Source organism: Heloderma suspectum, chromosome 9 (genome assembly GCF_057233095.1).
Source record: "Heloderma suspectum isolate Gila_16-S chromosome 9, 16-S_ref, whole genome shotgun sequence".
NCBI lineage: Eukaryota > Metazoa > Chordata > Lepidosauria > Squamata > Helodermatidae > Heloderma > Heloderma suspectum.
This window is the reverse complement of record NC_139466.1, coordinates 30,690,316-30,712,240: the sequence shown is the minus strand read 5'-3', so window position 1 is coordinate 30,712,240 and position 21,925 is coordinate 30,690,316. Positions and strand designations below refer to the sequence as shown.

Sequence of the window (21,925 nt, the reverse complement as noted above, 5' to 3'; positions counted from 1 at the left end):
GAAGTCCAAAACATCGCGAAGGAGGCAGTCTCTGAACAAAAGAGCCTCCCTTTCCTGGCAGGAGCCCTTAAAAATAAAGAAGGAGAACCGTCGCAGCAGCACATCTCGCGTGGCCGCTGGCCACCCCCGAGCCCAGGGAAAGCCTGCGCCGTTTCTACTCCGGATGGGCTCCCTTTTCGCCCTCCCCACGCCCTTTCTGCTGCTCCGTCCCCTGACTTCCCTCCGCCCCCATTGCGATTCCACGCTGAGAACGTGATCTCTCCCCCAGCTCCTTCCGGGGTTGGGAAGCTCTCAGCGAGCGAGTCCCACGCCGGGCGGCGGCGGCGGCGGCAAGAGGCGGGGCGTTTCGCGTTCACACCGCAGCGCGCTCCATCCTCCGGTCCTGCGCTCTCTTTTTGTGCCGGAGCCGCCGGAGTTCTCGGCTCGCTCTCTGTCCGCCTCGCGAGGAAGCGCCCGTTCCCAGGATGGTGATCAAAGTCTACATCGCGACTTCGTCCGGATCCACGGCGGTAAGGCAGAAACCGGCGCCTCCCCTCCCATTCCCAGAAGGTGCTTTCCTAACTTTCCCCCATCTTTGTACTGGGGAAAAGTTGCCACCGCAGCCCCTTTCCTTCCTGCCCCTTTCCCTCCTTCCCTTCCTTCCTTCGCCGCCTCCTCCGCGATCTTTCACGTTCAAGGCATTTCTCGAAAGAGAGGAGAGTTTTCCGTGCGGAGCTTTGGAAATGACGATAGCCGTTTGGGGTGGGCGAGGATGGGGGCCAGCAGCGCGTAATTTTTGAGCCGAGGGTTGAGCCCGGGCTAGGTTGCAGTTCTGGGTCGCATCGAAAGGGCTTCCCATTGTATCCGATGTTGGCCCTACTTAGAGTAGACCCATCGCCATGAATGGGCTTTAAGCTAGTCACATTGGCTGCAGCCCCTCTATGCACGCTTATTTGGGCATACGCGGAATCTTCCTGTGGCCCCCGGATTTACAGCGCCATCCTACGTATGTTTACTCAGAAGTCAGCCAGCCCCACTGCGTGTCTGGGTGTATAGACTTACTGCCTTGCAAGTGTGCAGGGGGGTTGCAGCCTTACCCTGGGCTCAGCTTTTGAGCGTCTTGGGATGGGGCCTCTAGTTGCGGAAAGCCGAGGCCACCAGCAGGCTGCCCATTCCCACACGTGTTTACCTGGGAGTAACCCCACACTAAACGCAGTGGAGCTGCTTCCTGAGTAAATCTGCATAGGACTGGTCTGCTTGTTACAGGGCACGCTTGTGCGGGTCTACTCAGAAGTAATGCGTTCAATGGGGCCTACTCCCGGGTAAATGCGTACAGGATTGCAGCCTTGGTGTGCTGCGGAAACAATGAACAGCTACCCTTCTGGAACTTAACTTGGGAATACGTCCCGTTCACTGGAGTAGAAGTTACCTTAGAGTAAGCATGCATAGGATAGGGCTGTTCCATTTTGGAACTGCAGACATCCTGTGGGTGTGGATACTCTAATCTGTATTCGCTACTTGGCGTGCTCCAGGGCGAAAAACTATTACTCAAGGTTGCTTGTACTTGCTCGTTGCTGAATCACGGCGAGTCCCCGTCCCTCCCAACAGCATTTTATATTAAACAACTGAGTGCAACCCGAGCAAATTTCTCACTAATAGCTTTAGGAAACGCTTAGAGGTAGAGTCAAAAGGGTAGAGTTCTGCCGCATTTGGACAGGCAAGGTGTAATCCACACCATACTTCAGCCCCAGAACCTGTTTCTAATGGCTGAAACATGTGTGAAGGTGTACTGCTGTGGTATCTCTGAGCATGCACAAACCGCCTATCTCTTGCAACCACCATCAGCTTCCATGTTTTCTGCAGTGAGTGAAAGAGCATTCAGGAAAGAAACCGGTTTCAATCCTGCTACTTTCCTTGCTTGCAAATTCACTATTTTATTTCATGGTGATTATCCAGGAGATAGGCTTTCATTTAATCCACTTAACGCCATTCTTTAGGCTTCTCTACTAAAGCAGAGATCCTGCTGTTTGAAATACAAAAGCTCTGAACTTTCCTCGGGTTTGGAAATTAAGCATTAATCTCTCCCATCTTGCTTTCCTGTTTCGTTTTGTGGAGTTTTGATTTCCTTTCGCGTTCAGCTTCCAGTCCCATAACCGGGAATGTTCATTTATTTCTTACATTTGCATTTGCCCTTCCTCCAGATTGCCCAGAAAGGCATAGCTGGAGTTCACAGGCAGTCTGCCATCCTGGTACGGCCCAGACACAGGCCTGTGTAACTTCAGAAGTAGAGCTATGCCAGGCGCCTGGCTGTTGGCTAGGATGCAATGAGTAAATCCAGTAAAACCTATGTGGTGTAGTATGCATGAGGGATTTAGGTTGGTAGGAGAAGTTCTAGGACCACTTGTGCACTGGGTTGACCCATGTATTGGACTGGATGGGGTGATGGACTTAAAATGTGGAAGAGCTTGGTTTAGTCCCCTGCTTGGCCACCAAGTTTGGTGGGTAGCTTTGGGCCAATCTCTATGTCTCACCTGGCCTACCTCAGAGGGTCGTTATGAGGATTAAGTGGGAAAATCCCATGTTTGCTCCCCCTCCTCAGCTCCTTGAAGGAAGGGTAGAATACAATGTAATCTATAACAACAAAAGAGGATGTGAGTCTGTCCGTCCATCCATCATCACCATAGCTCCAACACCATGAAACCTAGACTCCTGGAACTTGGCATGCATACTAAGGGCCCCCAGGGGTGTGCACCTCGAGGTTATTTTGTTCTTTAAAACACAACTGGTTCATTTTAATTAATTTAAATGTGCCAATGGTGTTGAAGCCTGCAGTACATCTTCAGCCACTGGGGGGCAGATGCCTCTAACCAGCACATAGCCTTGCAGTCCATACAGTTTGAAGCCAGGGGAGATGAGCAGGCCAAGGGACAGAGTTATAGGCCTGCTCCATTCCCTGTGCAGTGGGTCAGGCCCCCCCTTCCCCCCCCCAGGGAAATGGAGTGGAAAGATATTTCCCTTAGGGAGCAACAGGTGTTCAGCATGCAAGGGCCATGCCTTGAGGAACCAGATGCAGGGCTTCACTCAGACCTCGGGGGTGGGGGAGGTGAGGTCCTATTCTGAGAGCTGAGTAAATTTGTGTGCAGCCTTTGCTGTATCAAGGTAAGGCCTCTTCCCACCTGTGCCAAGCTGGGTCCTTTCACTAGTTAATAATAATGATCACTGTCGAGCTCCTGGGTTTAAAAAAAAATCCCATCGTGAAATGCGCTTGTGGCGGGTCGGTCGTGTTTGCAATTCATTGTGAGTAGAGAGCACAGTTTTGTAAGCCAACACGGGTTTTCTTAAAGTGGATCGAAGGAGTCGCTTGGTACCCATCTAGGCCGGTATAGGAAACTGCTGCACTTTCCCTGCCCTTCAGTGCTTCCAAGCTTTTGTGTCACTGTCTTTTTAAACAAGAGAAGCTGGTGGCTGAGTTTGGGGCCTTACACACACAGCACGTTTGCGACCACTGAGCCATGGCGTAATCAAAAGGATCCACTGAGTTTTGAATTCGGAATGCCGGATTTGGGATGCAGAGTACTAACTTTTGCACAACAGAGCCAACATACAGGACTGCTGTGCAGAATTATAGTTTGTGTGAGCAAGTACAGCCCACACAATCAGTGGCCCAGTGTGGTTGTATTTTAAGCTTTGTTTGGAAAACATGCACCTCTTTGCAGGCAGACAAGGGTTTTGTGGTTGTCTTAGAGGTTTGTTTTTTCAGCCCAAATATGTTGGCAAAAGAGGAAGAATTTCACTTTGAACTGGCTTGTCTTAGGTTAGCCTTCTCCAGCTTTCCAGATGGACTTCACCTCCCAGCATTCCTGACCATTGGCTGGGCTGGGGCTGATGGGAACTGTGGTCCAAAACATCTGGAGGGCATCAGGTTGGTGAAGGCAGTCTTAGGTTATACCCAGTGAGGTGGGGTGGGAAATTTTCCACAGAAAAGTTTTCCAACATAGAAAATGTTCCAATGCTTTATTTTTTCATAGGGAATTTTTCCATTTGGCAAGTTCATTAGTAACAATTAATGGATGCCAATTGCAAATGCAATATTAGGCAAGCTTGGCAGTTTGAAAGCTGTAATTAATATTTTTCAGGTGATAATTGCAAACAAGTATGTGACTATGTCACTGAAATATATACATGTCTCAGTGTGAAATGGAGTTAATAAGTAGTGACAACGAAACTCAAGATGGCCAACAACCTCACTGGAAGAGATTTGAAATCTGTTGAAACAGATGAGTGGTTGTCAGCATATCATTCACAGTACTCAGGGTTGCTAAAATTTATTAGTGTATCAACAGTTACAGAGAGCTTCGGCTGTTGGGCGGTATAGAAATGAAATAAATTAAATTAAATCAAAAAATAAAACAGTTTTCAGTACTTTTTTCCCCCCTGAAATGTAAACCATGAAATACATGCCATTGTCTTTAAATTTTTACAAGTACTCCAATTAAACTGTCTACATAATAAAGCATTTTAATCACATTGTGCTTTAATCCCCCCCTCAGATATTTCAGTTGAAATACCTGTAGTGTGTTGGAACAAAAACTTAACATGGGGTACTTTTCTTTTTAGCTTTGGTTACTAAATACAAGTAAAATAACATTCTAAATTAGATCACTCTAGGGGACCTGAACGTTTTCTGATGCAAACTGATTTTTATCATGCAATTACCCTAATTTGCACAGGAAAATTTTCCAGTATAAATTTTCCAGAAAACCAACATCACCAGTTATGCCTGAAGGAACCATTTCACCCTCCCTAGGAAGAGGAACCATAGTCTGGTGTATGCGGAAGGTCCCAGGTTGAATCCGTGGCATCTCCAGGAATCAGGATGCAGATGATGGGGGAAATCTCAGCCTAAGACCTTGGGGAGCTGCTGGGAACGGCTATAGCTCAATGGTAGGGCATCTGCTTTGCATGCGGAAGGTCCTAGGTGCGATCCCTGGTGTCTCCAGCTAAAAAAGGGTAGAAGGTGAAGTGAAACACCTCGGCCTGTGACCCCAGACAGCTCCTGCCAGTCAGAGTAGACAATATTGGACTAGAAGGACAAATCCTCTGACAGGCAGCTTCTTATGGGATCTCTAAGGTCAGGCTTTCTCAAATCTGGTTCTCCCTGTCACAGTACTCACCTGTGCCATATTTTAGGCAAGGAACAGATGTGATTATTCCCTTAGAAGCACCTTTGTCTCTGGCCAGCTCATTAATTCTGCAGGCTGAGTGGATGGGCCATGTTCTAGGTATGCATGCCAAAGTTATAATTCCCTTTGCTTAAAAGAAAAAGAAAAAAAGAGGACTGACATTTGTTGCTATAGTTATGGGGAAGTATCTACCAGGGGTCCAGAAACTCAAGCCCAGGGGCCAAATCTGGCTCACTGGGGATTCCAGTCCGGTCCTCTGGAGTTTCCCAGAGGGCCCCACCCCCTTCCCCTGGCCACGCCCCTTTTCCCCAACAACCAACCGTGTGGTGGTTTCCCAGCTTTTGTGCAGTTTTTTCCACATTCTGAAAGAAAACATTCCTCTGTTAAGGCTTAGTTACTGGGAGTAAGAACTTTAAGCTAAAACACACAGGTATTTGGGGGTGGGGGTGACACTTGTTTTGCCACAGCCAGCCCCAGACTCTGGCACCCAAGAGCTTCTCTGAAGTGGAATTTGACCTTTGGGATAAAAGAAGTTCTGCAACCCTGAAGTATGCAAAGTAACCAGAAGAAATGCTCTTAAAATACAAGAATGCTTTGACATTTAATTTTCGAATGTGCCTGAAACTAGGCCTTTAAATGTTGCTGAGCACCTTCTTATGTGTGTCCTTGATTCGTCTTTGCTACTGCCTCAGCATCCCTGTGCATACATTGTTGACATGTGCGAGGAAGAAAAGCGGGGGGGGGGGGGAAACAGCACCAGAGTTGTTTGTGAGTAAGGGCTCCAGAGGGATACTAACTCACAAACAGATTGTCAGATGGGAAAGGCTCCAGCTTGCTCTTCCTTGCAAAAAGGCCTCTGCAGCCTTTACATAGGAGGGCTCTGTGAAAGAGTCTGATATACACTGGAACTCTTCAGGCAGTCCAGTTCCATGTGGATTTATGCTGTATGACTGATAACTGCAAAAATATTTCTATAGTTATGTGTGTGGGGAGGCTGTGTGCGGAAAACATAATCTACCCAGGAAGCCGTGAGATGGCTTCCACCAGTCATTCAGGCAATTTTGGGGTGGATTTGGACAATCGCTTTTTTCCTGTATGGCAGGAGTCCCCAGTGCAGCGAACACAGGCACCTCCAATGGTGCCCGCAAATGGGTCCCCAACGTGATGCTCACATGCACCTGAATTTTTAAAAATTGTAATATACATACATGGATTTGTATGAAATGCGTCCAACTTTCTAGCAATTATACATGGGCTTCAACAAATGGGGACCAAATATTAAAATAAGTATCCATTTGGAGGTGGTGTCTATATGTCACCATTTCAAATACTGAAAATATTTTAAGGTCCTGAATCCAATGCATTATAGGCGAGTGTTTATCTTTCTAGTGTTGTAATATCAGTCTTCTTGCTATCAAAAGGGTGTGGGGAATCCAGTTAAGCTTAACATTTGTTAATTTCCATGAAGCAGGTAAATAATTTAAAAGAGTGTGTACTCCAATGAATATTAAAGACTGTTCCAGTACAAAATTTTTCTGGGTAATAACCTCCCCGCAAAAAGGAGCAAGTACTGGGCATTGGAAGGACAGATACTGAAGCTGAAGCTCAAACATTTTGGCCACCTAATGCAAAGAGAAGACTCTCTGGAAAAGACCCTGATGCTGGGAAAGATTGAAGGCGAAAGGAGAAGGGGGTGGCAGAGGATGAGATGGCTAGATAGCATCACCGGTGCAATGAACATGAACTTGAGCACGCTCCGGGAGAGAGCGGAGGACAGGAAGGCCTGGCGTGCTATGGTCCATGGGGTCACGAAGAGTCGGACATGACTGAACGACTGAACAACAACACTGGGCATTGCCGAAGCATATATTTGAAGGAAGCATTAGCTGTATTGCAGTGCCAGAAATTACCCGATTTAGACAATGTCTTATTAAAGAGATGTTGCAGTTTTTGCTGAATAAGACCCAGTCTAAGATCCATAGATGTGACAGGTAGATGCCAAGCGGCAATCCACTAATTAGGCATTTTGTGGTGGTGCCTGGAGCACTTTCTCAAATTCCCAAATGTGCCCATAGGTCCAAAAAGCCCCCCGCCCCCATATGGTGACTGCAGACATTTGTCAAGCAGCAGGATCCATCTTCTTCTAAGGGAGCCCATTGCTAAGGTGTCCATGACATCTTCTCCCAGCTGGGGCCTTCTTAATCAATGAGCAGCTCCTGCATGGCTGGGGGAATCTGTGAGTCGCGCCTGCACGTTTGCTAGCGCAAACCTTTCCCACCAAATTGCTACCACTCTGTGTGCACCCACGTGCCGATTCTCTGCGAGAGAGTCCCTCGATCAGTTCGGGCCCATGCGGTTGGGGCATTAAATGTTTGTTCAGGAGCTGCTCTTGAATAATCCGCTCCTACGTGACTCGGAGAATCTGTAACAGCCAGGCAACTGAATCTGCCCTAGAATGGCTGCATGCAATTATGTGGATGTATATAGAAAAAAGCAGGTCTACGTCACGGGTGCTGTGGCTTTGCATAGGGCAATTTTAATCATCACAGCTATAAACATAACTGGTGTATGCTTCGAGCCAAGGATGTAATTAAGGGATGGGTTTTGTTTTTTTGTTTTTTAGCAGGGTTGAGTGTGGAATGTGGGCACTTTCTCTTAGGATGACAATTACTGCTAACATTTGACCTAAAAATAGCGGCAGAACAAACAGAAAGAGGGAATGAGAGGTTTCTGTGCTTTTCCTGACCTCCTCCTCCATCTTGAGTATCAAAGGTTCTGTGCCCCTCCTCAAAAACCATATTTTTCACAAAGACTTTGGCTTAGTCCAGGGATGTGGAACCTCAGCCCTGGAGGCCAGATCTGGCCTTGCTGGGATTCTTCAGATGGCCACTTATTTCCCCCAACCACTGGTTGCTTGGTGGTTTCCTGGCTTTTGTGCAATCCCATCCCACCCCCATTCTAAAAGACTGAAATGCCTTTCTTAAGGCTTAGTTACTATCCATAAGAGCTTTAGGGCACAATCCTATGGTTGCTAGACAGCCATAGGATTGGTCGGTTTCTGGGAACCAACCTTGGAGCCCACGCTCCAAGAACCGCCTCCCTGCAAAAGGGGGCGTTCCTGGAGGCGGGGAGGGGCAGGGACGGCAGGTGCCTCTTCATGAGGCTTCCTGTGCACCATCCATCCTCCCCCACGCACCAGACTGCTCCAGCTAGACAGCTGAAATTGGCTGTCCAGCCAGTAATGCAGGGCGGCCGGAGTGCGGAGGAGAAAATCCACTCCCTCTGCCCTGCATTGGATAGCCAGCAGCTTCCAAGTTCAGAGGCGGACGCATATCCATGTAGGATTGTTCCCTCAAGCTACAATATGCTGGTATTTGGGGCCCCACTTCTTTTTCCCCCAAGAACTTCTCCAAAATTGAATTCAGCCACTGCGCAGAAAGAGTTTCCTCACCCCTGCCTCAGTCCTAATCCCCACACAGGTGTACTTGCCGTTGCTGCATTTCTCCTCCGTTGCCTTTGCCCCTCACTTGGCTTTCTTTTCCTTTTCTCCCCCATAACTAAAATTTAGATTATAACCCCCTTAGGGTAGCACCTGTCCTTCATTTGCGTTACTCTGCAGCATCCTGCGCATCCATGGCAGCAAGTAAAAACCCATTGAGGCCCAAAGCCAATGAAAATGGCTCCTTCAGTTGCCCTTTGGAAATTCTTGGCAAATTAATGATATTTTGGGTGGATCTACCTTGCATTGTAAGATTGCAGTTCTCAACTTGGAAAGTTTCCCAGAGGAGACCCAGTCAGCAGTCCACAAATTCAATTGGCCATATTGAATGCCCCTGCCTCAGACCCCAGTTACAAAGTCTCCTTTCCCCCAAGTTTTCTGCAATTTGCAAGAGCCCAGTGTGAAGTAAGGGGGAAAGAACCCACCCCTCTCCTGACTCCCCTGGTATGTGGGTCCTCTTCAGAGACTTTCCTCCAGGTTCCCCTGCTGAATGAGGTGAGGTGGGTGACTGCTAAGGAGAGGGCCTTTTCAGTGGTGGCATCTTGTTTGTCGAATTCCCCCCTCCTCGGAGAGGCTTGCTTGGCACCTACATTGCAGTCTTTTGATTTCCCAAGCTTTTTTTCTGTCTTGTTGTTTAAATGTCTTACTGTGTTTTGATTGACATCATTACACTGCTGCTGGCTTTTACTCTTTTTTTTTTCCTTTGGTTTTATTCTGTTTTAAACATCTAAAGGTTTCATATTATATTCTATAATGTGGTGTTTTGTAGTTTTAATTTTTATGAACAACCCCCACCCCCGAGAGTTTTGGTTTTTGGGCAATATAGACATATATATTCCCCTCCCTTCTTCTGATCTTCTTCCAAAGATGGAGAGAAACATCTCAGGATGTTAGATCACAGATTTAATTTTCAAGAAGAGCTTTGCTAGAACAAAAACCTTTGTTCTAGCAAAGAGATGTTTCTCTCCATCGTTGGATCTGAACTTCTCCAACATGTGGTGCAAAACAAGACAGATTCTTGCTGCTGCTTCCCTGGTCCAAAGCCCATTGTGAAATGAGAGCAAAGACAATGACCTGGTTCGCACGTAACAGCAGCATTCAGTGGTAAATTGTGGGTGAATTAGCCCGTGGTTTGTGTGAGCTGTTTCCAACTTGCAGCAACAACCCGCTTGTGCGTTGTTAATGTGACGTCCAAACCTGGACACTTTGGGTTATTTGTAGGTTAAACAACCCAGTGTTAATCCATGGTTTGTTCTTAGGTTGCCACAAACCGGAAGTGGCTCGCACACGGCATGCATCCCTGCAAATCGTGGGTTAATAAATTAATCCATGATTTGCTGCCAAACCCTGTAGGCTGTTACATGTGAACAGACCCACTGGTCCTCCCCACTGGTCCTCTTTGGGTGTCCCAGAGGACTTGCAGGGAGGGGGTGGTTCTACAAATATTGGGTGACTACCAAGCTAAGCCAGAATTTATGGGCCTCTGAGCTCTGTTCTCTGTAGAATTTGCAAGGAAAATCTGTTTTCATTTTGAATACAAGGAAATGGACCACTTGACAGAATCTTGTGGTGTAATGAAGGAAGTTTAACAACATGTATCTTTTAACACTCACCATTTATGCTTGTGTGCTGATATATTTATTAATGGCAAAATGCACTTCATATGTAGGTTACTCAGACAGCTTAGGATTTTATGCAGCCTATTAAATCTAATTTCACACAGCCAAAGGAATCCCACAGCAAAGACAACACTTAATTGCTCAAGACCCTCAAGAGTCTTGGTTTACACATACTGCTAACCCATGGTATGGGTTGTTGAATTCTGGTTATCGTGATGTGCGAATCCAGCTGCGCTAACAAACGATGGTTTCTTAACCATGAACAACTCAGAAAGAGAGCCCATGGGTTGGGAACTCTGAGTCATTTTATCCATGGGTTGTTGCTGTATGTGACCCCAGAACAGTGGGTTGTTCATGGGTTGTTTTGCCAGGCTGCACAGATGGCAGGGAAGAATGGTCAAAATCCTAGCCTCGTTACATGCCAGTACTACAGCACCACAAAGGCATTTGGAATATAGGGAGGAAGTGGACAAAGGGGGAGGGAAGTAAACAAGAAAGCAAACTACGTTTTGTCCAATCATTTGCCAGACAAGCCCCGGTAGGGCAACAAATCATGGGTTAATTAAACCATGGGTTAACATTATGTGCAGACCAGTCCAGAGTGTCTTTGGGCATTAAAGACAAGTGCTGCCAACTGCCTGCATGGTCTCTGCCACATGAAGTTGGTTGTATTGATTTATAATGTCCAAAAAGGATCTTGCATAGGAAAGTTGCACAGGATATCATGACTTCTGTAGCCTGTGCAATTTTCCTAAGTGAGATCTTTTTCAGACACTTCAAAACAGGTATAGCTGACATGCGTTTGTAACATCCAAAATCACTCTTGAAGTTTGGCAAGCACAATGCCGTCTTTCTTCAGTGGCTGAGCAATGCGCAAAGGCTATTCTCTATCAACAGCCAGACATGGCGCAAATCAAAGAAACAAACATGAAGCAATTGAGGGAGTAGTTTTGTAATCAATTTTGGGGTGGCTGCCTTAAGTCTCTGCCCATTTGAACACATTATCTGCTGCTGGTGACATTCTTTATCATTCTTGGTTTTCTCTGTTTTCGGCCATGGAAGCTCACTGGGTGACTTTGGGCCAGTCACAGACTCTCAGCCCAACCTACCTCACAGGGTTGTTGTTGTGAGGATAAAATGGAGAGGAGGAGGATAATGTAAGCCGCCTTGGGTTCCTTGCAAGAGGAAAAAAGGTGGGGTATAAATGCAATAAATAAATAAATAAATAAATTTCCCATGGAAAGGCTGCCCATTCACGACTGGGCCAGGTTTAAGGTTTTGGTACTAGTGTATAAAGCCCTAAACAACTTGGGACCAGGTTACCTGAGAGAGCACCTTCTCCCTTACCAACTTGACCTGTCACTGAAGTCATCAGAGGGCCTGCTCCTGGTGGCTCCGCACGGACCTATGGCCCGATTGGACTCCACCTGGAGAAGAGCCTTCAGTACGGTGACCCCTTTTTATAGAACTCCTTGCCTCTGGAGGTCAGGCAGGCGCCAACACTGTGTTGTTTCCGGCGCTTCCTGAAAACATCTTTATTCCAGGAAGCCTTCCGTGACTGACCAGCCACGGTTTTTAATCAGTACTCTGTTTTTGAAAACAACAATTTTTAATATGGAGTTTGATTTCTTTTATCTTTTTAACATTTTATCTTTTATTGTTCTCCACTCCAGAATCTGTTCGAATGTGGAGCAGTATATAAATGCAGTAAGTAAGTAAATAAATAGTCCCAATTAATCAAATGATGTAAAAGTTTCCAAAAATCCAGCAGAACAAGGATTAAATAGATTTTAAAAATAAATCTATTTCAACTGATGGTATTTGGCACAGATTCTGGTTGTCCCTCTGTAAACCAATATATCGTGCTCAGGTCACACCTTATTAGTACAGTTCTTTCTTTTGTTGGGTGTGGTGTTCATGTTTTCCCAGTGCTTTATAAGGAACAGTCTAATCTTGCTAAGGTGCCGGATTTATTTAAAGTACCCCCAGGTAAGAGTGTCCTCTTAGATCCAGAAGTGCTACTTTTAAAATGATTAAATATTGACAGACTTGAGCTCAGCCTTTCTATTTTTGCTGAGGTGTGAAGGGAAATATAATGGGAACAATCTGGTACCAAATCTCATTTGAGAAATTCTCTCATGTGAACGGAGCCATTTCCCATGCTAGCCTCCCAGCTCTAACAGGACAGTGGGTGAGGCTCTGATTCACATTACACTTCCATGCAAGATGTATGGACGACCCAAGCCTCGTCCAAGACTCTTTGCTGCCTGAGGCAGAACAGCAGAGTTGTTGCTGCCCGAAGTTGTTGCTGCCCGAAGTCTGGTCAATTCTGGGATTGCGACACTACTGGGTAGGATTACTGCCAGTTATTCAGATACTGCCATGCCTGAATAATATATAAAAATATGGGTTAGGCCAATAGTAAGTTTTTATTGAAGGCATCCGTTGCTCAAAAATAAACTGGAAAATAACAGCATTGAAATGTGCAGCAACCGCCCTTTAGGGAGACATGATTCGTTTAAATGTTTGATAGTTTCCTGGCAGGCTTAAACAAACAGCTGTGTTAAAATCCAGGCTTTTAGCACCCTTAAAATGCCATTTTATAGTTCTTTTGTCAGAAGGTCTTGGGATTTCAATTGTGCAACAAACCCAGGACTATGTGGAAACAGATGTAGCTGCTCCCTTTAAACTTCATGAATCTCAGTGTTCATTTCAAAGACTGATCAGGTTCTAGCACCTATAGATGTAGAGCCACCATCTTTAAAACAAAACAAGCCAACAAACAAATCTGTTCCGATATTTCCACTTTGGATTCCTAATCACTTTCTCTCCCTTCATACCCCCCCCCCCGCGAACTACAGTTCCCAGAGTTCCTTGGAATATCCCAATAGCTAATAGGGTAGCTCCCAACAGTCCCAGTCAGCATGGCCAATGGCTGGGGATGATAGGAGGGGTTGTACTCCAGCACATCTGGAGGGCACCAGGTTGGGGAAGGCTGGATGTAGTACTGTTAAAGGAGACAGGGCAATCAAGGCGCCACAATTCCAATGTGTTGTGGTCATAAAAAACATTGTAGTATGAAAATCTCAGGCCTAGCTGCTGGGAAGGTCCCCTTTGGCTAGTAAATTTTAAAGGAAAAATTAGTAGACTGTACAAGTGCCATATTATGAACATCCTGGGCCATGTTAGTTTGTTCGATAATCCAGCCTTGGTCAAAATGTCCTTGATCTCTGTCCTCAGAAAGAAAAGAAATAAAGTGCAGGCCAAGTCTAGATCTTCTTGACTGTTCCTCGGCCTTTCCGCAGACCACCTGGGTGGAGCTTGTGGGCCACGGTTTGAGAACCTCTAGGCTAAGGCGCAGCTCCAAATCATCTTTGTGGTAACTTGCATGGAGCTGCTACTGTCTTCTTAATGTCCCTCATGGGCAGTTAAGAAAATTGACTCTGGTGTTGCAGCCGAGTGCACAGAACAGAACACTCTGTAAATCGTACCAAACATTTCAGCCTGGGCTCTTGACTTCCCTGCCATTTTTTTCTTGACAGCCTGCCAAGGTCTGGAAGCCACTGACTCATACTTCTCCTCCGAACAAAATTGTAGCCATATTAAGGCTCCCTGTAGCCTTCTGACAAGCAGTAGTTAAGGGGGGGGGGTTATTGAACAGACTGACATGGTCCATGATTTTCATAATATGATGATTTTCTTTACAAATATACCAGTCAAAGGGGCCTTCCCAACAGCCAGTACAAAAGGTACACTTGTAATTCGGCCTTTCCCGACTTGGTACCCGCCAGATGTGTTGGACGACAACTCCCAGCATTTCCCATCCAGGAGGATGCTGGGAGTTGTCCAACACATCTGGAGGACAGCAGGTTGGGGAAGGCAGCAGCAATTGGATATGCTGGCCTGTGGCCAAGGAGGTTGGCTTCCACCACTAAATGGAGTGGTTGGAGATTATGGAGGGAACTCTGGATGCTGTAAACCCAGTGCCTCTCCTGTGGCTGAAGGGGCATTCTTGAAACCAAGAATCAAGGGCACACAAATCAAAGGCTGTTTGAGGAATGGCTGGAAGGAGCAAGTTGTTCACCAGGGATTGCCTACAAATTTTCAAACGGCCTAGCTTTGCTGTCATAAGGATTAGAAAGTTGGCTTTTTTTTAACAGAATGGGGCAATGAAGCTGCTGAATTCTGTGCTTAATACCCATTTCCATTCTGGTAAGGTGCAGTTGTTGAATATGCGCAGGGTTGCCCCAACGGCTACCCGTTTTGAACCGGTCCAGCCGTTGCTTTTTAACGCAAGGGCTACATTTGGCCCAAGTCAGAATCCATGGAGTGCAATGGGGCTTTAAACCAAGCGGAGGCGCAAACTATGGCTCCGTTCATATTCCTTTGCTGAACTTTTCAGCAGTTAATGAATAACCCACGTTAAGCGGCTGCCCTCCAGCAATGGGGGAGGTTTCCTGAGTGTTTATTTTGGACAAGACAAAAGCCGTTTTCAGGCATGTAAAAGTCAAACATTGTTTGGCTGATTTCAGACACTGCCAAGGGGCAGACTTTTTCCTACCGAAAGGCAGTAATTGGGGTTATGGCTACGATGATTTGAGTGGCAGAATGCTTTAAAAAGATGCAGGAAAGACAGCTGGAAAGCATACTTTTGAAACTTGATAGTGTTTCTCTTGAATTGCATTGCAGACGGAAGGAAGGGTTTTGGCCCAACCGTGTGCTTGTTTTGGGGGGGGGGGGTTGTTTCCATGTATGTTTTGTAAAAGGGGAATCCAATCTTGGTTCTGTTGATTTAAATTTTTACATAAGTTAGGCTGCAATCCTATACACGGTCACATGGGAGTAAATGCCATTGAACTCAATGGGGCATACTTCTGAGTAGACTTGTATAGGATTGTGCTGTCACGTTCCAATAGCTGTGGGACGTTGGCATGCCTAGTGCTGAGTTATGCAGCCACAGCATTGAAAATCAAAACATACATACATACATACATACATAGATGCATGTGTGCTATCTAAAAGAAATTTTCTAGATCTTAAAATTTCAAAGTAAGGGATGAAGTTAGCTATGCTGTTGAAGTCTCAGAAACGTGGAGGGTTGGGGGGAAAGACTGAGCATGGCATTTTGTCATTTGCCAGACGGGTGGAGGGGGCCCATTTGTCTCGCCTGTCCATCCAGTGCAGCCAGGTGGAAGGGCTACTCTGGTGGAAGGCGGTTCTTTGAGGGGAGGAGTCAGGTGGCAGCTGGTTCCAGCCAGGCTGATGGAGGGGTTCTCCGTGTCTCCCCTCTTCCAAGGGCAGCAGCGGCCAACCTTCTATTTTCCTATTTCCTTTGGCAAATGTGTTACAGGTCACATTAGGGTGGCTGGACACCTTCTTTAACAGAGGGCAGTCCTGTCTAAATCCAGTTTAAAGATAAAGAACCCCGAGATCTGTGACCCTTCAACAGTTTGCACCTGGACAGCAGATTGAACAGGCAGGCACACAGGTCACCGGGTCACAGTCTTCCACACTGTGGGGGGATTTACCGTATTTCCATTTAAGTAATAATAATAATTTCTAAATTTGGATCTATACATATAAATTAGCATATGCAAATCGCTGTCCTCTTTTGTCCTCTTACTTTGGTGATGCATCTCCTCTTCTTTGAGATGCGTAAGTGGCCAACGAGGTGAAATCCAAATTATGAGTGAGTGCTGCTGTAGTACTCACTACAGTACAGATGCAGCCCTGCCCTCCTCCTCTGCCTTAGAGCAGATTTATTTATTTATTTATTGCTTGCTTGCTTGCATTTATACCCCGCCTTTTTTCCTCTTGCAAGGAACCCAAGGCGGCTTACATTATCCTCCTCCTCCTCTCCATTTTATCCTCACAACAACAACCCTGTGAGGTGGGTTGGGCTGAGAGTGTGTGACTGGCCCAAAGTCACCCAGTGAGCTTCCATGGCCGAGTGGGGACTAGAACCCGGATCTCCCAGCTCCTAGTCCAACACTCTCGCCACTACACCACACTGGCTCTCTCAGAGTTTTGCCTCTAATCTGGGCCTGACCATGTGCTGTGGTCAAGCCAATGCCCCTTCCATCTCTTGTTTCTATCCAGGTGTGCTACACACTTCCAGTGCCTGTACCAAGGAATACTTTCCCCCCGCCGTCTTCTGATTTGACATCAAACCCTGTACATTAGAATAATCTACCTATTCTATGCCTGGGATTGTAGGATTCAGATGGGGTGTGTGTGTGTGTGAACACCATTCCAAGTAATTTGAGAATTTGGCTCATCTGTTTTCCTTGAATGAACTGGCTCATATTTGTTCTCTTAGATTTAAGCAAAAGAGAACTGTTGAGCAGAAACATTTAATTAATCCTGGGAGAGAAAAGGGAAAGCTATTCCCCCCCAGAACATTATGATTTTCTTTGGAGCACAGAAAGGAGGATTCCATGTCTACTTACTTTCTAAACTGGGGTGTACGAAACTGTGTCATGAACAATTTCACCATGGTCTGAGCATTTTTTGACAGAAGTTATTGATTTACATTTCACTGTCAGCACACATCATGCTTTAATGATGCACACACCATTGGCGCACACAAAAGTACTAAAGTACATTAGCACACACAGAGTGGGGGCAGTTTCTGTCCCAAGGAGCAAACATGCTTGATATTGACCATACAGGGAGAGGTGGGAAAGATACGGGTTGAAAATGAGAAATTGGAGAGTTGAGGTTGTGAGCCGTTGTTATCCCCTTTTCTAATCGAAATCATGAACCAAGGGTCTTCTTCATAAGCCATAGCATGGGTGTTCAACCCTCACGTGGTTCCAACTGCATGATAGGCAGATTGAGGACACGCTATCTGGCACCACCAACATTTCCGATGGCCTGGCCCTGCTGCCTTCTGCACGTTGGAGGAGAAAGATCTGAAGCTAGGAATCTACTGTAGATAGGGAGGCACTCTGTGTGATTTAGAACCCTAAATGGTCTTTCTTTCCCCCCCATGCGACTGGAATGGCGGAGGAGTTGAGCGCCCAAATAGAGCTATATTGGGTCTTCCTTTCTCTGTGGTCCCACCCACTTCTTGATATTTCCTCCACTTCATTCTCTTTTCAGCACCAAGTGAAGATGAGCGAAAGGGCTGGATGTGCCTGATCTCGTCAGCTAAGGTGGGTCATCCCTGGTTAGTACTTGGATGGGAGACCACCTGGGAATCAGGCTTCTTGCATTGAGCAGGGGGTTGGACTCAGTGGTCTTGTAGGCCTCTTCCAACCCTATGATTCTGTGAGATCTATGAGACCTATTTATTTGCCCTGGATTTGGAGGAGATGTTTATGTGTTTTACCCACCTGGTTCCAGGTCTGTGTGGTTTTAAGAACAACCTCTGTTCAGATTTTTAAAAAATATTTTAATATCAATATTTTAAATATTTTAATATAGATAGGACATCCATTGTTTTAAGCAGTAACTACCCTAAGAACCCTTTGGGGCTGAAGGGCAGAAGAGTCAGTGTGGTGTAATGGGTAGAGTGTCAGACTGGGACTGGTGCAACCGGTTTCAAGCCCCCACTTGGCCATGAAGCTCACTGAGTGACTTCGGGCCAGTCACTGATTCTTGGCCTAATCTACCTCACAGGATCGTTATGAGGATAAAATGGAGAGAAAGAAGGTCATGTACACCACCTTGGGCTCCTTTGAGGAAAAGGTGGGATATAAATGTCATAAATAAATAAATAGGGGTCTAGGAAGCTGTTTTCCACACAATCAGATCTTTGGTTCTTCTAGCTCAGTATCGTCTGCTCTGATTGGCAGTGATGCTCCTGGGTTTCAGTCTTTCTCAGCCCTACCTGGAAATGCCAGGGATTGAACTTGGACCCTTCTGCACGCATAGATCCTTGGGACGATCCAGCAGGGCTCTTCTTGTGTTCTTATCTGTGTACATAGGGGGTTTCCCAAAGCATGTAACAAAAATAAACAAAGAAGACACTTCCCTTATTTTTGGGTGGTGTCATTTTGCTTCCAAACCAACAAGCAGTCAACCACCTTCATATTAACGTACCTTGGCTATTAATTTATCCTTGCCTTTCTAAGATGTGTGGAGTGCTTAGCAGTAATTTCAAATAGCAAACTCAGGTGGTTGAATGCTTGTTGGTTTGGAAGCAAAATGACACCACCCAAAAATAAGGGAAGTGTCTTCTTTGTTTATTTTTGTTACATGCTTTGGGGAACCCCTTATGTACACAGATAAGAACATAAGAAGAGCCCTGCTGGATCATACCAAGGATCCATTTAGTCCAGCGTTCTGTTCACACGGTGGCCAACCAGCTGCTTATGGGAAACCCACAAACAGGACATGTACAACAGCACCCTCCTACCCATGTTCCCCAGCAACTGATGTACATAGGCATACTGCCTCTGATACTGGAGGTAGCATTCCATAGTTTAACTATGCACTGCATGAAGAAGTTCTTCCTCTTCTGTCTCCTGTATCTCCCACCAATCAGCTTCATGGGATGACCCTGGGTTCTAATATTATGAGAGAGGAAGAAAAATGTTTGCTATTTGAAATGACTGCTAAGCACTCCACACATCTTAGAAAGGCAAGGATAAGTTAATAGCCAAGGTACGTTAATATGAAGGTGGCCTAGCTTCTCTCTGTGGTCCACCGATAAAAAGAGCTGGTGCTTCACTGAGTGATGGCCCTTCCCTTGTATCTGCTATATATTAAATACACTTTCTCCACACCATATACCATGTACACCTCTATCATATCTCCCCTTACTCACCTTTTTTCCAAGCTAAACAATCCCAGCTGTATGTGAGTTTGTTAACTAAGCAAAACAGGCATGTTTAAACCTTCCCAAAATACCTGACAAGGACCTGTGAACTACAAGGACATATGGAATGTTGAGGTGTCAGTTGTGGGTGGGGAGGAAACTGAAGGGGCAGGGAAGAGGGAATTGGCTTGCTCAAGGATTTGGCAGCAGTGTGTGGGGTTGTCAGAACACCCATGACATGCTGTAGTAAAGGCCTTGTGGCAAGTGGGTGTATATGCTTCCACTTCCCTAAACAACCCACAGACGCTCTGTTCCTGGGTTATCACTATTTCCAAACCCAGAAAGTCTGGGTTGTTTAGAGATTAAACAACCTAGGTTAACCCAAAACAATCCATGGGTTAACTCTGGGTTGTTCAACCCCTAAACAACTCAGAGTTTCTTGGTTTGGATGTAACAATAACAACGCAGAACAGGGCGTTCCTGGGTTCTTTAGGAAAGCAGAAGCAATGAGCACACAGGAGCCAACACGCTCGCTCGCTCTGGGGGCACTCCCAAACAACCCCTAGTTTGTTAAACATAGGTTGTTTGATCTTGTGAACCGGGACATTGTTACTTTTAATATCCAAAATGAAAGTGCAGTCTTGGATTATGAGTAATGTCCATAAAACTGCCCTTAACATCTATTTGACAACCTTGCAAAGGTCTTCAGAATGATCTCTAATTCTGCCATCCTCTAGTTCTCCCCATCCCCGTTCCATATTTTATTCTTTCCACTGATTTCCCCCCCTCTTTCTGTCCATCGCATTGTATGTGCCAAGTAAACTGTCTGAGATAAAACTTGGACAGCACAAGAGTTCACTTTACACTTGCAGAACCAGTTTTGGCTCCCTGCTACCTTGGGGAGGGCTCTTTTTCCCATGTCAAATGCACATGCAGCTTGAAACTGTGTCAGTTGGGAGGCCCATCTGACAATCTCTGCCTCCCCTGGAGTAAAACCAGATGCTTTTCATTTACTTTCTTGTCAAGTTATATCGGAAGCAATGTGACCTTGTGGGTCTTTTTCATGAGACTGTTAAGAGGTTGTGCTGAGAGCATGTTGGATTAATTCTTACGATCCTTGGGTCTGGTCTTGGAAGTGCCGAGCCAAGAATGGCATTGGGCGTGGAGACCAGGATTCAGCCCTGGGGCTCTAACCCAGATTATAGCCCAAACTTCAGGCTGGCCAGGGCTCTGGCTTGTTGTGGGAGAGACAAGCCAGAGCTCCGGGTTTGCACATCATGGTAAGGAAACCGTGGACGGAAGGTCCGTCGTTTGTTTTGCTGAGAGATGTTGAGCCACTTTCAGCCCAGGAGCTGAATTCAGTGTCAGAGAAGCTTTGGGGGGCTGCATGGTGGGTGGGACCAGAATACCCCAAATGCCAGCATCTTGTAGCTTAAAGCTCTCACTGCCAGTAACTAAGCCTTAGGAGAGGTGTTTCAACCTTTTAGAATGGGGGGGGGGAGTGCAAAAAGAAAACCACCAAATGATTGGCAGTCAAGGGGAAGGGGTTGTGGCTGTCTGGGGAACCCCAGAGGGGTGAATTTGGCCTGCAGGCCTGAGGGTGCCCATCCCTGGTTTTAGCCGCTCCCATCTGCAGCGGGAGCGATTGGGTAGCACTCACTGCCTTGTTCACAATACGGCGTATTGTTATGTGCGAAGCAGGCAAGTGTCTGGGCTGTACCACTTCAGAGTGCATATGGCAGCTCACATGCCGGAGTGTTCCTCTGTACAAACATGAAAAGTAAAATTAATCCTTTCACATAGAAAACTAGCATACGTATCTGGGGATCTAGCCTTCTTCCTGACATGTTAGCTTTCTGTGCATCTGCAGAGATTTCTGTTTATGTTTCGGTGGAGCTGCATTCCATCTTCTGAGCTTGCACCTCTTGGGTGAAGTTGTACAGCCTTTGCCGCTTCAGGTCTAGTTCTCCTTTTCTTTCTTGGGGCATTCTTGGTTCTGCTCATTCTGGCAGAGGCTGAGCTAAATTCTGCTTCCTCAGTTTTCATTCTAGCCTTGAACATCTCATCCTGTGATTCACATCTGGGCTACCACTTTGGACTTATGCATAGCTGCTCAGTTGGACTTATGCATAGCTGACCCAGGAGGCCAGAGTAGCCTGACAGTTGATGTGACCATGGGGGGCCGTGGCGGTGGGGGAGGCTGTCTGCATGCAGTTGAGTGCAGTGTTGTGGATCAGATTCATCCCACATTGTACCATAGCTGCTTTCAGAAGCGAGGACAGTGTGGTGTAGTGGCTAGAGCAGCCTTTCCCACCCCAGTGCCCTCCAGCTGTGTTGGACTACAACTCCCATCATCCTACTGGGAAGGAGGTTAAGTGAAGCAAGAAGCCCCACCCTAGAACAATCCACAATAGAGTGCACACAAGGCTATGTTACTCCCTGCCTCCATTTTGTGAGGACCATGCTGGCTTGGCTCCAAAACCAAGAAGAAAAGCTTGCAGTAGAAACCTGTTTCTCTCCCCCGCAAGGTTATTCACCATTTTTCTAAGCTAACCCTACCAATATTTTATTTATACATCAGTGTTCCAAATACAGTGGGGAATGGAATTCCCCTTCCACCACATTTTACAAACCAGTTGCTCATTTTCCAGAGTGGGCCTAAGTCTGTGTTACCTTGTTGGACAACCCACAGGCTTGGCAGGGTGAGTGTGCACACATGTTTGCATCAGCAGCGTGATTGGCAGTTTGTGTGAGGCTGGAGGTTTAGCAAACCTTCAGGTTTCAGATTATTGAGCAATTGGATTATAAATAATAGAGTAACCCATAGGAGTACCTTCGTGTTTTCTTCTCCCGAGTTGGCTTTTCCACCGATACCTTCCCA

General features: G+C 46.2%; 1 protein-coding gene across 12 annotated transcripts in view; it reads left to right on the top strand.

Annotated features, from left to right (window-relative positions):
- SH3BGRL (SH3 domain binding glutamate rich protein like) overlaps window positions 1-21,925 on the top strand; it is a 138,716-nt gene that overhangs the window by 98,394 nt on the left and 18,397 nt on the right. For 5 of the 12 annotated variants that reach the window (XR_014784844.1, XR_014784845.1, XR_014784846.1 and 2 more), the window contains exon 1: window positions 317-509. The exons of 4 other annotated variants lie outside the window; for them this stretch is intronic. Coding sequence is in view for 2 of the 8 variants with exons in the window: in XM_084814049.1 (XP_084670175.1) it covers window positions 465-509 (45 nt within the window). In the remaining 6 variants the exon portion in view is untranslated. Of the gene's footprint in view, window positions 1-316; window positions 510-17,389; window positions 17,438-21,925 lie in introns of those variants that run through there. 3 more of the 12 variants (XR_014784848.1, XR_014784849.1, XM_084814050.1) reach the window with 2 other exon arrangements.